The sequence below is a fragment of the Tiliqua scincoides genome, chromosome 4, assembly GCF_035046505.1.
Source record: "Tiliqua scincoides isolate rTilSci1 chromosome 4, rTilSci1.hap2, whole genome shotgun sequence".
In the NCBI taxonomy this organism is placed as follows: domain Eukaryota; kingdom Metazoa; phylum Chordata; class Lepidosauria; order Squamata; family Scincidae; genus Tiliqua; species Tiliqua scincoides.
Genome location: NC_089824.1, coordinates 136741112 through 136756777, shown reverse-complemented (window position 1 = coordinate 136756777; position 15666 = coordinate 136741112). Strand labels below are relative to the sequence as shown.

The 15666-nt window shown below is 41.5% G+C and overlaps 1 protein-coding gene across 1 annotated transcript in view; it reads right to left on the bottom strand.

Annotated features, from left to right (window-relative positions):
* Positions 1–14503, bottom strand: part of GTF2B (general transcription factor IIB) — a 37614-nt gene extending 23111 nt beyond the window's left edge. The window contains exons 1-2 of the mRNA XM_066625493.1: positions 14422–14503; positions 7434–7540 (exon numbers count right to left, since the gene is read on the bottom strand). Coding sequence (XP_066481590.1) covers positions 7434–7540; positions 14422–14438 — 124 coding nt within the window. The 5' untranslated portion in view covers positions 14439–14503. The remainder of the gene's footprint in view (positions 1–7433; positions 7541–14421) is intronic.
* Positions 14504–15666: the final 1163 nt, after the last annotated feature.

Below are 15666 nucleotides of genomic sequence, written 5' to 3'. Positions count from 1 at the left end.
CCACAAGTGAACAAACATGAACCAAAGGTAATTCAACTTACAGTACTTCTGTAAAGCAACGTGACTGCATTTTCCATTTAGGCCTTATTTTCCTTACCCAAATGAACTTGGGAGTATGAACATTTTTAGTTGTTTGGAAAACCTAATGCTATTGTTTATACTTGTTCATTTCAAAGAAGTTACCAGTTTTTGATAATTCTGGCTCATGGAGAAGACTGTAAAAATCTTATTTGAGTGTTATATGCTTAAAAACTTGACAGTGTGTATAAATGTATTAATGCCAATGAAAGACCAGTACCACAAATTTGGTAGTTTTCAAAATATCTGAAATCTAAATGTGTATTTCACAAGGACAGGGAAAAGGGCTCCTTTTGTTTCTCCCATTCCTTCTTCAGAATTTCTTGTGCTCTTCCACCTTTTATGTTTCACATATTTGGGCACCTGAATCCAATTTGTAGGTACTGGTCTAGCAATGAACACGCTGTGGAGCTAGAGAAGCCTAGGATCCGAGAAGGTCTGTCCTTCATCCCATTCCTCTTTGAGCACAATTGTTTTGGAGATGAAGAAGGCTCAGCCTCCCTTCACCCCTGGAGGTATTTTTGGAGGAAAGAAATTAGGCTCAGGCTACCTTTGTGTCCCTATGGTTGCCTCACCCCTTCAGCATAGGAAGGATGGTGCTTGCACACTGCCCTCAACTGCCAGGAAAGAAGTGGGCATGCAAATCCTTGTCTGTTGCACTTTGAGGGAGGCTTTGGGTGACTCCAATCTTGAACCATGATGATGAAAGATGATTCCCCTATCCTGCAGTTTGGCATGCTTCTAGTCCTCACACAGACATTTACTTTCCAAAAAGATATCCAGAACTACTCAGGATCTAGGAAACTAGGACATGCAAGACAGGAGATTTTTCATGTCTCAGGCTAAGTTTTATTTCTGCTTCAATTACAATATTTTTATAAGTTTGCAACAAAGAAAGAATTGCAATTAAGAATGAAGGACTGTACTGTAGTCAAAACTGTTTTAGAAGAATGTTCCTAGGAGTGGAATTACAACTTAAAATGAGAGGAAAAATGGAAGGCTACATAACAAATCTGAGGAAAAAAGCAGTTGTGTGCTCATCACCTTCAATTAAAGGAATGCTCTGAACAAAACAAATGCAGACATTTGGTTACTTTTTCAGCCACCCCCTCCCCCCAAAGAGGGAACCTGCAATGCTGAGGAGCAGATTTTTAGGACATAGAGGAGAAAAATGCCACAAGTTGCACCTCCCACTTACAAATGTCAGCAGGGTTTGGGAACAACTCATTATTTACATAGTTATCATGCCCTTCATCCACAAAGCAGACACTGGCATATGGTTTGTCTTACCTGCATTCTATTTTATCCTCACAACAATACTGTGAAGCAGACTGGGTTAAGCATGTGCATCTGGATCTAAGGTTGTCCAGTGAGCTTCACAGATTTAAAACCCAGTCTTTCTGGTCCTATCTGACACCCTGACCACTGGTTCTCACGCGGTAATGCTGACAAGGGGAAGTCAACGTTAAACACTTGGACAACAGACTTGATAGAAGTATTGATAGGAAAAACAAACAAACAAAGAATTCTGAGAAGTAGCCAAGACACCTGCTTTGAGTCTGAAATGTCAGAGGCAGCTTGAAATGAGGTTTTCATTTATTTTCTAAAAGGGAGACTATCCTCCAAAAGAAAGTTGTGTGTTCCTAGACAGATTTCTCCTAAGGATGCCTTTTTACTCACTTTTAAAAGAGTACTCAGGTATTAAAATTAATTAGTCTAGTACAAATGCAGTGACCTTAACAGTGTGTTCAATACAAATAATCTTAAAAAGCTTAATTAACATAATGCAAAGCTATTTGAATGGAAATGATACCCAAAGCAGAACACCTCAGACTGCCAATTACAAAAGCCTCAGTCTGTTGTAATAAGTAATTCAGAAAGAATCCTGCACTGTGAATTTATGTGCTGGCATTTGGTTTATAACTTACTATGTAAACACAGCACTACGTTCTGTTACATGCAAGCACACAAGCCCATGGTATTTACTGCTACTGTTAATTAGGGGGTATGTGCTGCCATCTAGTGACTGGTGAAGTGACTGGCTCTCCTTTTCAAAAGTAAGGATTGTAAGGCTTGGTGTTTTCAGAACTTACCAAAAATGAAATGAAAATCAAAACCGACACTAAACCTACTGTGTCCTATTATACCTTTTACAGTTTTTCCCAGTGCACTTAGTTTCTTTGTTTCAGATAAAGAACATTTCATAAGATTGATGAATGTTTTTTGAGAAATGCTGATTAAACGCAATGGTAAAACTCAAGAATTAGTATAGCTGTGATTGAGCAGCACCATCCCCCTCTTCCACATTAAAGCGAAAGGTAGAAGCAAAAACATAAGTTCCTGTCTAGTTAGGGAGCTTCTAAGTTCATATTAAATGCCAGACAGTAAGATAAGTTGCTCTAGTATTTTATATCTATGCCCTCAAAATTCAAAGGTCCTGAAAACTTACTGTGATTTTGTCTGAATGAAAAAACTAATTTACATACTTATGAAGCTCTGCATGCCTAGGTCATCTCTCCCCCCCTGCCCCCCCAAAAAAATAAAAGCATATTATTTTGGGATAAACCTATTTTGCATTCAAACTGATAGGCACTCAACTACTTGGGTTTGGTACTGGCATATGATGACGACAGACCACATTAGTATATGCTATACAAAGCAGCGATGATAGACCATCTAATCCTGCCCCCCCACTCCACACCAAATAGAAAAAAATTAATTGGAACAAAGCAGAAGGAATTGCTGAGCCTATTTTTTCCAAAACAGGTTGGGATGAAGTTCCTGCTAGAGATGCAATGTTCTGAGCTCATGGGATAAAATGGGAAATAAATCAATCAACCTCAAATCCAGTGTGGGTCAGTCAAGGTCTTCAACCAGAAGATGTTCAACTCACCAAGGCTAGAGAGGAAAAATGCTCTCCCTGCCTCATAAGAGATGCTACTTATAAGTCAATATTCTTATCTATTTTATATTTCTTGTAATATTACTTGCAGCTGAAGAATTTGCCCTTTCAAACAAGTACTGTATTTCCAGAATGAGAATTCCAGACCTTTCACTATTACACTAAATATGCCTTTCTATTAGGACAATAGTTACAAAACTCAATGATATACCTTTGTACTCTAATATTCACAAGAGAAACTTAAATCAGACAAACTATAGAAGCTAGCTCAAAGAGAAGGAACAAAAATGGTAATGCAAGGAAACCACTTATTGTAGCTGATACCAGTTTTCTCCAGACTCCTCTCACACATTTAGCTTCACATAATAATTCAGTTTGACCCATGCATTCCAGGCCATTTGGTTCTTTCTTTCACAGGTCTGGATCCACCTCTGTAGGAAATCATGACTCCCGCCTCACTACTGAGTTAATGTGCATAGCCAAGGAATCTGTAGTAACTGCTTTTATTATTGTTCTGATTCGCTACTACACTTTACATATTAATGGGCACCTTCTCTCTTCCATTCCAAAGCCCCCTGACCTTATCTTTTACAACTTATTCTTCCTCTTTTTCTAACTCAGTGTGGTAGACTGAGAAATACACTTCATGCACCCACAAACTGACCTGTAGTCCACAAAAGCTTAAGCCAAAATAAATGTCTCTAAAGATTTCACAAAATTCTTTGCTATTTTCACCAAAACAAAGGGATTACACTTACAATGATAAAAATAATACCTAGATTGTTTCTGGAGGAAGAAACACCATGACTTCCCCCTTTACAAATGGCCTATGCCTTGCCCCAAATCTGTGGGTTAGAGGACAATTTGGGAACAGAGTGGCATGCAGGAAGTGGAGTAGGAAAAGCAGAAAAATCGCTTTCCTCTTTCATGGCCTTCTTTGTAAAATGACACCACTGAAAACTACTTCATGTGCCTATCAAATAAGGCATAGCTGGAACTTGCTTATTTCATTAGTCATTAATCTGGTGCCAGAATTAGAAAGGGAAGTATTTTTGGCAGTATCGGGTCTCTTATTTTGCTAACAACTTGAATAGATGTTGAAAATGGAACTGACATTTAAATATGAGATGCACAGAGCTGGGGGGGGGGAGAACCAACAACTTGTACAAACAGATAACTACTATTCAGTTAAAAAACAATCCTACCTAAAGATTGCAGTTTGGTTATACTGTACATGTTTTAAAACAAAAATGTTGTGATGGAAAACTTACAAGTTGTCATAATTAGATGTCATTAGGGAGACCTTTCTGAGTAAGAGCAGAGCAATCACTAACATAAAAAATAAAGAAGGCCTACACAATCAAGCACTTCCTGAAGATTCCATACTATTCTGTAACCAAGTCTAAGAACATGAACATGCCATAATCTCATGTGCTTTCCCATGTACTTATCCTCTCTTCATTACTCCCCTTCTTCCTTTATAAGCAAACCCCCATTCTGAACAAGCAAGATTGTCACATAGGACAGTGGGCTATATTAGCCTAGGAAAGGCAAGAACCACATCCAGTGCTCTTCGCATTATGATATGGAAAACCTGTCTGACCAGATAGCTAGTGGTCCAAGGACAAACACCAGTCTGACTAAACTAGTTGGACCCAACCCTAATGCAATCAAAGCAACTCCTCATCCTGATCAATTGGCATATCCAGAGCCTTATTTGACTTTATGTTCCTTCCTGAAAGCACTCCTCCAGCCAGACAACTTTTTTCACTTCCTTTACAAATGGCACAGAACCCCTTTACCCCCAGCAAGCCACCATTCAGAAGCCCTTCCAGTCTTTTGCTTCCTTTGTTCTGAATCCTATGACTAGTCTTGCTATTTAGAATTTGCAGGTTTCTTCTGAAGAAAGGTCAACAGGTACATACATTATCCAGTTTATCTCAAGCCTCCTCAAGCCCCATTAGATTGTACTCCAGCAGCTTGACCCTATACTACACATGAGCTTTGCTACTCAAAGTTCCCTGTATTGAAACTCTGCTTGCGGCTCTCATCTTGGTAAAGTCCTGCTCAAAATCCTGAACACTAGTGTAAACCAGATCAGGGCTGGTTTAGGTCAATCAGGTTCAATCTGGACCTGTGCCTGAGGGGGCCCCACGCTCAGGCAGAAAGTCAATCACCCCAGCCAGCACTTTGCACTTCAGAGCAGGTAATCCTCCATGCAGAAGCATTACTAGGTCAGTGTGGTGAGCAGAGCTTCCTGGTCGGAGGGCCCTCCCATCTACCTTTGTCTCTGATTGGCTTGAAATCAGGACCCCCAGAAGCAGATGATGACAACACATCAGTGCCAACCTACTTCCAGGTGCTGTGTTTTGCAACAGGCGCCATCAGCTGCTCATCACTGTGCATAGGGGACAATGCCTGCTCCCCAGAACCCCACCCAAAAAAATTTCAAATTAGGCCCCACAGCTCCTAAGGCCAGCCCTGCACCAGATGCTTCTAGGTCTCAAATGGAAAAGATATCAGCATAAAATGCGGAACTGGGCCTAGTGAAAGTCTCTCTGTAATGAAGACACTGATCTCCTGCCAGAAACCCACCATTCTTTTCAAGGGTCTCAGTAGAAAAGGTATAACCTGCCTTACCTTCCTCTCTCTCAACTCTACTTGTTTCCCTCACAAGTGGTTTGACTGAAAGCATCCTCCATTCCCCCCCTTCACTGGAACAGCTTTAAAGCCTAGTGCTCACTCTCCGATTGCTGGGTTTATTCACTTTTTCTTTTCCAAGTAAAAACTTTTTTTGGAAAGTCCTTATGATTCTGTTTGCCTTTCAATGTACTTTACAGTAACGCTCCACTACTCCACATCAATCGCCAAGTTACACACACTTACAGATTGGATGTTAATCTGAACCTGCTCAACCAGACAGATAGCGATGTTCTTCTCCAGCTGATCAGAGTTGGCTGGAGAAGAAAAGATTCCAACAACTGAGAAATTCTTCCAGTTCTGAAGAGTACTTCTTTCAAAACTGACCTGGCATTTGCCTGATCACACAACTAGGTGCGCACATGTATACGACTTGCAAGTCCAAGCAAATCTGACAATGCCTCTCTTGTCTCCCTTGGGTCCAGTTTAGATTGAGAGTCCACCAGACTGAAACCTGACTCAATACTTGTAAAGCGCCATGTACACAGATGGTGCTAGATGACTATTAAGCAGAGAGAACAATGGCTGCTTAAGACCACTTGCTCACTTCATAGCAGATATGAGATGCAAACCAGGGGCTTTCTAACCCATTTCACAGCATATTTGCTTTTAAGATGACAACTACATTTTTATGTTTAGGTCTTGTAAAATTGCCTATCCTTTCAAACTTCAAACAACCACCACATATTTTACAGAAGTATATGAATATCCCAGGTCCCTGGTTAGGATCTGATAATCAATTTGCCAAATCCAACCACTAACATCTGGTGGGCTGTGTTTAAGAACCATGACAACTCACAGTTTGTCTCCCTGCAAATTGCAGCCCTCCCATAAAGTCATCCTTTCCTCTACCCAAATAGTTATGCAGATTAAGAGTTTTACAGCATAGCAGCAGTCAGGCCACACAGCGCCAGATGGAGTAAGCTCATTGATATCTGGACATTATGTTGCATGCTACTCATTTTATGATTGTTCAAGATTTCACCGGGTGAGAAGATGCAGCCATTACAAAGAATGTACATTTGAACAGTAATTCTTCTCATTTTCCTTACAAGTGAAATCCGATTGCTGATTGTCAGTCAGCAATCAGATTTCACTAATCCACTTCACTGCCACAAAAAAAGGAGAAACATCTAATTCTTTAAGTGAAGATATAATGCAGATTATATTTTCTCCTTCTGAGACCACAAGGAAAACAGTTAAAAAAGTTTCTCTGGGTGCCTTGCAGTGCTCCTTTTTTACACACAGCAGTGCAAACCTGCAGAGCTCAAAATGAGATTCCAGAATACTAGACAGTATGATGTGAGAGGCACCAAACCCACCATGCAATTCAGAAAACAGATAGTGCACTGGCTGGGTCAAAGAACTAGGTTAAACCTAAGAGATTATGCTTACAGAGAAGGTAAATGAGAAACTTGGTGGCTAGACTATTTCTGGCCACGAAATGTACAAGAAATGGTCACGAATAAAGCACAGCAAAGATTAGAACACATACCATGTTTTCAGTATACTGAAGGACATCTGACAGTTATCCAGAGTGTCTAATTCAGAAACATGAAGCACCTGTGCAAATGTCGGTTTGCAGATGATCAGCAGACTAGTAGAGTACTCAAAAAACTGTCACAACAGTAAAGTACCATAATAATGCCTTCGGAACACAGGCATTTTGAAAGTGAAGAAGAAACTCAGAGCCATTTCAGCTTTTAGATCATGAAAGTTGAGAGAATCAAGTATCTACTACAAAATTACTCACCTACGACTAGTCCACATTCTGGGCAGATCATGTCTCCAGCTCTGTAATCTTCCACCAAAATGGAATCAGGATGGTTTGGACATGTCACTCGTGGAAGCACATCCAAGCTTTAAAAATAAATTGTGTATTTTAATTATTAAGAATGCTTTTAATGTTCTACGTCAATATGCATTCAGAGACCACATACCCATAATCATTATGGATAAATGAAAGCCATTTAAAGCACATAGAAGAAACCATTCAAGCTAAGCAATATTTCAAGTTATCTGAGATTTTTGGACAAATATGCAGATACACATGGTTCAAGGCATTATTCACTTGAATAGACAACCAATCTTGCCATGTTCTTTTGTGAAATTTTAAAATGGGAAGCAATTTAAAATTTTAAAAATGGGAAGCACACACAGACAGGCAGTATCAGAAGAAACTCAAATATATTATTAATATCCTATTTATTAGATTTCATTTCAAGTACTGTAACCTAAAGAAGAATGACAAAGTCATTGATCGACAGTATTTAGAGAAGAAAATGTTATTCTGATTCACCAGATTGTTGTTTTCTCCAGTTCAAGTGGTCTTATTTAAAAAAGGGTAGTGATTTGAACGAATTTTAAAGATAATTCTAGATGTGGCATGACAAGTCATAAATCTGCCATATGAGCTATGCAGAATATTGGAAAAAATAAACTGAAAGCGATATGAAACTGGTTACTTGTTTGCCTCAAAAAAAAACAAACCTCTGAAATGGAAATCCTAACAATACATAATTGAATATTAAGAGATTGACTTGCAGATGAACTAATCAACAAATACATTACAAATGAATATATCACTAAGTCATCTACTAGTAACAAAAATTATCCAAACCAGAAAAATTAGTGCTGGCATTAACATACTACACATCCATTTTCAACCACTGCGCCATGGCACACTGGTGTACCGTGAGTGGTCCACAGGTGTGCCACAGGAATTTGATGGAAGGTCATTTATTAGTAGAGTCAATAAGGATGTGAGGCCCCCACTGGCAGCATGGTGTGCTTTGGCAATTATCAAAAACCTGATGGTGTGCCTTGACAATTTTAGTGCCTTGTCAGTGTGCCAGGAGATGAAAAAGGCTGAAAGGTTGAAAATCGCTGTACTACACAATGATGCAGCATGCAACATGAGCTGGGATTTCCAGTGGGATTTCCAGAGTGTTTTTTTGGAGGGGGGCATTTGTTCCCCCCCAGAGCATCACAAGTAATTACCAAGTTTCAAAAGTGGTTTCATGCAATGCAGGAGACAGGAATGGTACTCCTGTGTAACAGAAATAGTATCTATACACCTCCCTCCCCCACTGCGCATGCAAAAGCCTCACACTGCAGTTGTGAAGTTGGCCAGGACAATCTGGTGACTACATCCCACTCTGTATTTTGTGCATAAAAATTTGGGAGAAAGTAAATTTGAATTACTGCAACTTTAATTTAAGAGTTACTAAATGTGCATGTGCTTTCAAGCTGAATGAACTGAAGAGATAATTAGGCATTCTTGGCGTGCCTATGGACAGTTGTAATGTTGCGCATTTAGTCTGTTTACGTCTCTGTGATAGCCCTAGGCCAAATAATACGAAAGGTATATTGGAACGAAATGTATGATGGATGGGGGTATTAAACATGCTGCAGTTTAATTTTCTTGTGCAAACTGAAAACAGATTCAAGCTTGGGGAAGTGGAGCGTACACAATTTAAAAATGGATCAACACTGCAAACAATCAGTAACACAAAGGGCCTAGATGGTTTTTTCTAGAACTTGTTGCAATACAGGAGCCAAGGAAAGCACAATATTCATGCTACAGACTGTAAGTTTAGGTTATTCCTTTAAAACTATTTCTCTCTAGATCAGGACATCTTAAACCTACAACCACAGTGGTTCCCAATCTCCTTTCCTATTAAGACAGGGTTGGAAACCTACTGAGGTAGCAATAGCAATAGTCACTTCTGGGTTCAAAGCTCCGCCACTGACAATAGGAAGTTAAGAAGCCCCGTATAAACCCCTTTATTACCACCATGTTGGCAGTGAGAACCCAGAAGTGGTAGGCACTTTTGCCTATGTGTCTCTGCCTGTTGTCATTCCAACCTTAAGGATAGAAGATCTGGAAAACACAGTATCTGGGGAGTTGCCATCCCCCAAGTTGGAACCCCAGTATTAATAGTTTAAGGTTTTATCTTTATGGTCGTTCAGAATAAGTTCTAAAATATACTAAGAATCATCTTGCTTATATAACAAAGAGAAGCTGACTAACAGGAAGAAAGCATTTTTTTTTTTTACCACAAACCAATACAACAGAGTGCTACTGTAAACATGCAAAAAATATATTCCTTCTATCACTACAGCTGGTAAAAAGTTTCATACAGCCATTGTTGATGAAGCAACATAAAGAACAGATTCTCAGTTGGATGAAATAAAGCAATTTTAAACAAAGAACAATATCCATAACATTTGGTAAACCGCTGTGAACCAATTTAAGTCACCATAAAAAAAGGAATATTTAAATCAAATATTTCCTACTGCTCCTTGGAATATTTTCTAAAGAATGAGATACATTAACTAGTTAATCTAACTAATAAAATATTATTAAGAATATTTATATACCACTTTTCAACAGTAGTTCACAAAGCAGTTTACACAGCAAAATTTAAAAAAGTGAATTCCTGTCACCAAAATGTTCATAGTTTAAAAAGAGATGCAAAAGAGACTGCAGCAACAACCACTGGAAAATACATCACACTTGGGTGAAGAGGGAATCCTTGCTAAATATAAGAGGACACCACTTTAAAAAGTACCTCTTTGTCCAGATAGCAGGAGCATAGGCATTGTAAATACAGTATATTAAGTACAGCATTTGCAATATTCTTTCCAATGCTGATGTCTTGTTTCACTGCTGCTTTTTCTTGCTGTTACATAATTGCTATGCTTTGCTCAAATCTCTCCCAAGAAACAAAGTGACTCACAATCAAATTTCTACTCATTGCTTCCTGTGTATCTTGGCACACTGGTCCCTATCTGTTTTAATTTAACCAGGACCCAGAACTTTCAAAAAAGCAAGGTTTCGCAGTTAAGTTACTGGGCAAAGCGGTTTGCTTTCATAAGAAGAGAAGAAAAAGTCCTTGTTTGCTTAGAGAGTAAATATTTCTAATTTAAGGACTGAATAAATTGTAGAAGTAGTTAAATGCACAGAAATAGTATAAAACTGGGCTTTTCAAACTGGGACATGGTGATGCCCCAGCCTGTGGGCCCTGGCCTCTTTCACCTTAAGGGGCAGGGGCAGCCTGAAGGCAGGGAGGAGGCAACATACCTGAGCCTCCTGCAGCCTTCCCAGGGGTGTGGGGAGCCCTGCGTGACCTTCTGCAAGGCTCCCCACAGCTTTGAAAGCTAAAGCAGAGCGATTGTGCCCCGCCTCCACTAAAGCGGAAGTGGAGTGCAACTGCTTCACTTTTACTTCTGAAGCTGCGGGGAGCCCTGCAGAAGGTCACACAGGGCTCCCCGCACCCCCAGGAAGCTGCAGGAAGCTCAGGTACGTGCAGCCAAGCCCGGCAGGCCCCCTGATCGGCACGATCCTGTGGGATCGCACCACTACCTTTCCCCCGCCCCTGCAAGAACTTAGAGCAGCTCAAACTCTCCAAGAGAGTATGAAAACCGCTGGTATAAAAGATTACCACATGGGCATAGTGCCTGATCCTACTACTGTTAAGACAGGGAATTGATTCCAGTGTGAGATGGTTTGTCAGTCCCTGACTGATAGTATCAAACCCATAATGTAATAGTTATCATGCATGATCTCAAAAAGCTATTCTTCATATTGTTACTTACACAGAAAATAAAGTTTAACTCAATATTTAAATAGAGGCCCATAGATTCAGTCTTAATAGACGAAGTTTTAACATATTTGCATTCAGATCTAAATTTAACCACACTTTTTAAAAATTGTTTGATTTGTCCTATGCTCTTTTTTAGTTTTGTGGATATAGGAACACAGATTATTGCCATTTTCCTTTGAGATTATCCATACCTGAGTTGCATGAGCAATGCTTTGAAATTCACCAATAAGATATAATGGCCGTACTGTCGTAAGCTTTACAAGTACCAGTTCTGAACACATCACTAGATAAACAGCAGACCAACATTTTCTCTTTACTGCCCTTGTCAGCATCTTGGAACAAATTCAGAAGTCTGAAACCAATTTTAAGAGGAGAAAAAATAGCACCTGGCCACATCATTCAGCCACTGGCTTTTTGCTGATAGTGTCAACAAGAGTAAATTAGTAAGTGAACACAACACATAAAATTATCTGTTTCACATTACTAATCTAGGCCAACTGCACAAAATAGCAGCTACATGGGCATGACAATAAGGAAAGTCAGTGCTCATGGAATGTTGCTTGACAGTGAATTTTTATGGGTGTAAAATTGAAGGGTTCATTGTTTTTCTTGAACATGACTGAAAGAAGCAACAAAAATCCTTTCAAACACATTTGTTGGGATGGCAATGTCCTAAGAATGACCTTAAGGGCAAGTTTTGAAAATATGCCATATATTGTTCATTCATAGGTGTGCTCTTAACTCATTCAACCCTCAGAATGCTGAGAACTATCTGGAGAAAAAGCCCTACTCATACAGACACTCCTTTTTCACACAGACTTCAACTACAAAGAGATAATCAAAATTAACCAAAATGGAAGACACCTGACTTTCACACACTGTTAATTCCCACACAGCTGGAAAAAAATTACAAAACACAACACAGAAAAAAATTATTTCACCATGGCATTAGAAATAAGCGTTCTAATAAGATGCATAAATTTGCAAACAAATGATGCAGCAAAAATCAGGACTCTGCAGGATAAATACATAGGACCCCAAAAACAATAATCAGCTCAACACATAGGCGGTAGATAGAGCTGGATAACAGATGCAGCCACCCACATACAGCTTGGATTATGTACATGCACAGCCACAGTGACTGTTTGCAAAACGGAAGACCAGAAGAGTCATCAGTTTTGCAAACAGCCACTGTGGCTGTGCCCCAAAATACAGATATTAGCACAGCGATTTTCAACCATTGTGCTGTGGCACATTAGTGTGCTATGAATGGCCTGCAGGTGTGCCATAGGAGTTTGTGGGAGAGTCATATATTAGTAGGCCCATTGGGGGATTTGACTCCCTGACCAGTAGTGTGGTGTGCCTTGCCAATTGTCAAAAAACTGATGGTGTGCCTTGAAAACTATAGTGCCTTCTTACTGTGCTGAGAGATTTAAAAGTTTGAAAATCGCTATATCAGCAATTAGGTTTATGCCACCATGGGCATTTACTCGGACATGGGAAAGGCAGGATATAAATTTCTTAAATAATAATAATTGTCACTCTGTGAAAAGGACAAATGCAAGCAAGGGCACATGTTTCTCCACACTTTCCAGGTGCCATCTTGCACGCACACACCCCTCCCCAGAGCTGCCTATCTATTCAAGTGTTCTAGAGAAGTCAGGCTGCATTATGAAAACGGTTCTCAACTTCAGACAGCAAAAATGGTTCCCATTCAAAATAGCACCTGTCACAAGTCATGAAAGATGAAAAATTGCAGGGGGACGGACCAGTGAGGTCCTAAAGATGTTTTACTATGATCCCACCAGTGCAGTGACCAGATGTCATAACCACAAAAAGAGGACAAGGCACCCCAAAATGTAGGTCATTCAAGAAAAATGTAGAACACAACAAAATAAAAGTTAAAAACACTTGTGTATTGATTTCATTTGGATAATTTAAACACTGTATTACATATTATTGAATTTAAAACTATATTTAATATAGTTTCTATAAACTTTCTCTCTTTAATTTGCAAGGTGTGCGTTGTGGGAGGGGCGGGAAATTCAACCATATGAAACATACTCCTGAAGCCCGAAGTAGTAAGATCCCTTCTACCACCTCCTTCCCCTGCATGCGTTAACCAGGCCTAATCTGCATTCATCAATATGGAGCACTGGTTCTCAAACTTTAAGCACCGGGACCCACTTTTTAAAATGCCAATCTGTCAGGACCCACTGGAAGTGATGTCATGACAGGAAGTGACATCATCAAGCAGGAAGAGTTTAAACATTCCTAGGTTGCAATCCTACCTATACTTACCCAGGAGTAAGTCCCATTAACTATCACCAATAAAAGCATATACACCAGTGGTTCTGAAACTTTTAGCACTGAGACCCACTTCTTAGAATGAGAATCTGTCAGGACCCACTGGAAGTGATGTCATGACCTGGAAGTAACATCATCAAGCAGAAAGAGTATGAACAACCTAGGCAATCCCACCCACACTTGGGAGTAAGTCCCATTGACTATCACTGTTAAAAGCATATACATAGTAGCCAGTTAAAAGAACAGGTCTGTGACATTTCCCCAAATGCAGTCACATACTGTGGGAGCATCAAATCTAATAGATTAAGAATAAAATATTGAAATGAATGGGGACCCACCTGAAATGGGCTCGCGACCCACCAAGTGGGTCCCAACTCACAGTCTGAGAATCACTCCTATATGATTTATTAATTACAAGAAGACTGTGCACTGCCTGATCACAGGGAAAGACCTTTATTTTCCAGGACATGAGGCTGAAAAAGAGGACAGGTCCTGGAAAAAAGAGGACGCCTGGCCAACCCTGCGCCAGCGCCCCACTCACACTCACCCCCGCACACTCGGAGGCGGCAGAGGGCAGAGCGCCAGAGCTACGAGAGGCGGCTGGAAACAAAGGCTGGCGGTGGGCGGCGGGAGGCTCGGGAGGGCGAAGAGGCGCCTGGAAGACGGGGCGAGGGCGGCGCAGGCCCGGCCGCGCACACCGCTGCCGGGACGCCGCCGCCGGGCTGCCGGCTCCCTCCAGGGCCTCCCCACCGCGGGGCCTCCCCCGGCCGGCCCACCGCCGGGCCTCCCTGCACGCACGGACGCCTGTCAACTCCCCTCACTGACCGGCTGGTCGACGCCATCTTCCCTCCCGCACCCCGGCAGCGTCCGCTTCCACTCCAGCCAGGCACGCGCGCCGCCTCACGCCCTTTTATGCGTTCCGCTCTGGTGGGCGGGACCGAGCGAGCCGTGCGCTACGGAGAGCAAGAAGGGACAAGCCGAGGAAGGCGCTGTCTGACTTTTCTATCGCGCTTCCGACAGGAAAGGGGGAGGGGTGATTGGAATGGAGGGCTCCTTCTGACTCGAGGCCACGCTTTCCTTGGGAGTCTAGAGCCTTAGCCGATGCTTGTCTACTCGGAAGTAATCCCATTATAGTCAATGGGGCTTACTCCCAGGTAAGTGTGGATAGGATGGCAGCCTCAGAGCCCACTCCTGTGCCTGTCTACTCGGAAGTCCCATTATAGTCAATGGGGCTTGCTCCCAGGTAAGTGTGGATAGGATGGCAGCCTCAGAGCCCACTCCTGTGCCTGTCTACTTGGAAGTAAGTCCCATTATAGTCAATGGGGCTTACTCCCAGGTAAGTGTGGATAGGATGGCAGCCTTCTTTCCCAGTGAGCATGCTTAACTTGCAGAGCTGCAACCACCAGGATGGACTTATCAGGGCACCCTCCAGATCAGTGTTTCTCCAACTGTGGGTCAGGACCTGTCTGAAGTACCAGTGGAAGTGACTGGCGATGACATCATTGCCAGTCACTTCTGGGTTGGGAGGCCAGATGCAATGCAAGAAGAACCTGTAAGAGGCTTAGGGTAGTCAGGAGGGCTTTTTGAGCATGGGAAAGCATGCTTTGGAGTTTCTCCCACTGAGTCAAGCCTCCTACCAACTGTTTGTTGCATTGTGTTCCTGGTCTTGCTGCCAGGCAGCAGGTGCCCAGGGGCTCTGTGAGTACCACCAGACAGCACCTCAAGTACCACAGGTTGAGAAACACTGCTGTGGACCAGGCTCCTGTCACCCACTTAGTTTTAAGTATTGTATGTGTGTCAGTCTCAGCTGCTGAGTGTTTAACAAGTGGCCCTGGTTTGGATTCTCCCTTAACCTGCTCCATAAACAGTTTCACACATTCATATAGTGCAGTTGCAAAGCCACTATGGATACAATATAGCCCTCTTCAGTTCTAACATTCTAGACCAAGCTTGTCAAACATAAGGCCCTCAGGCCCCTGGAAGCAATTTTTCCAGCCCCTAGTATAATTGGGCTCTCCCAGCATGATAATTGAGCTCTCTCAGATCTTGAATTTATGAACAAAATTTGCA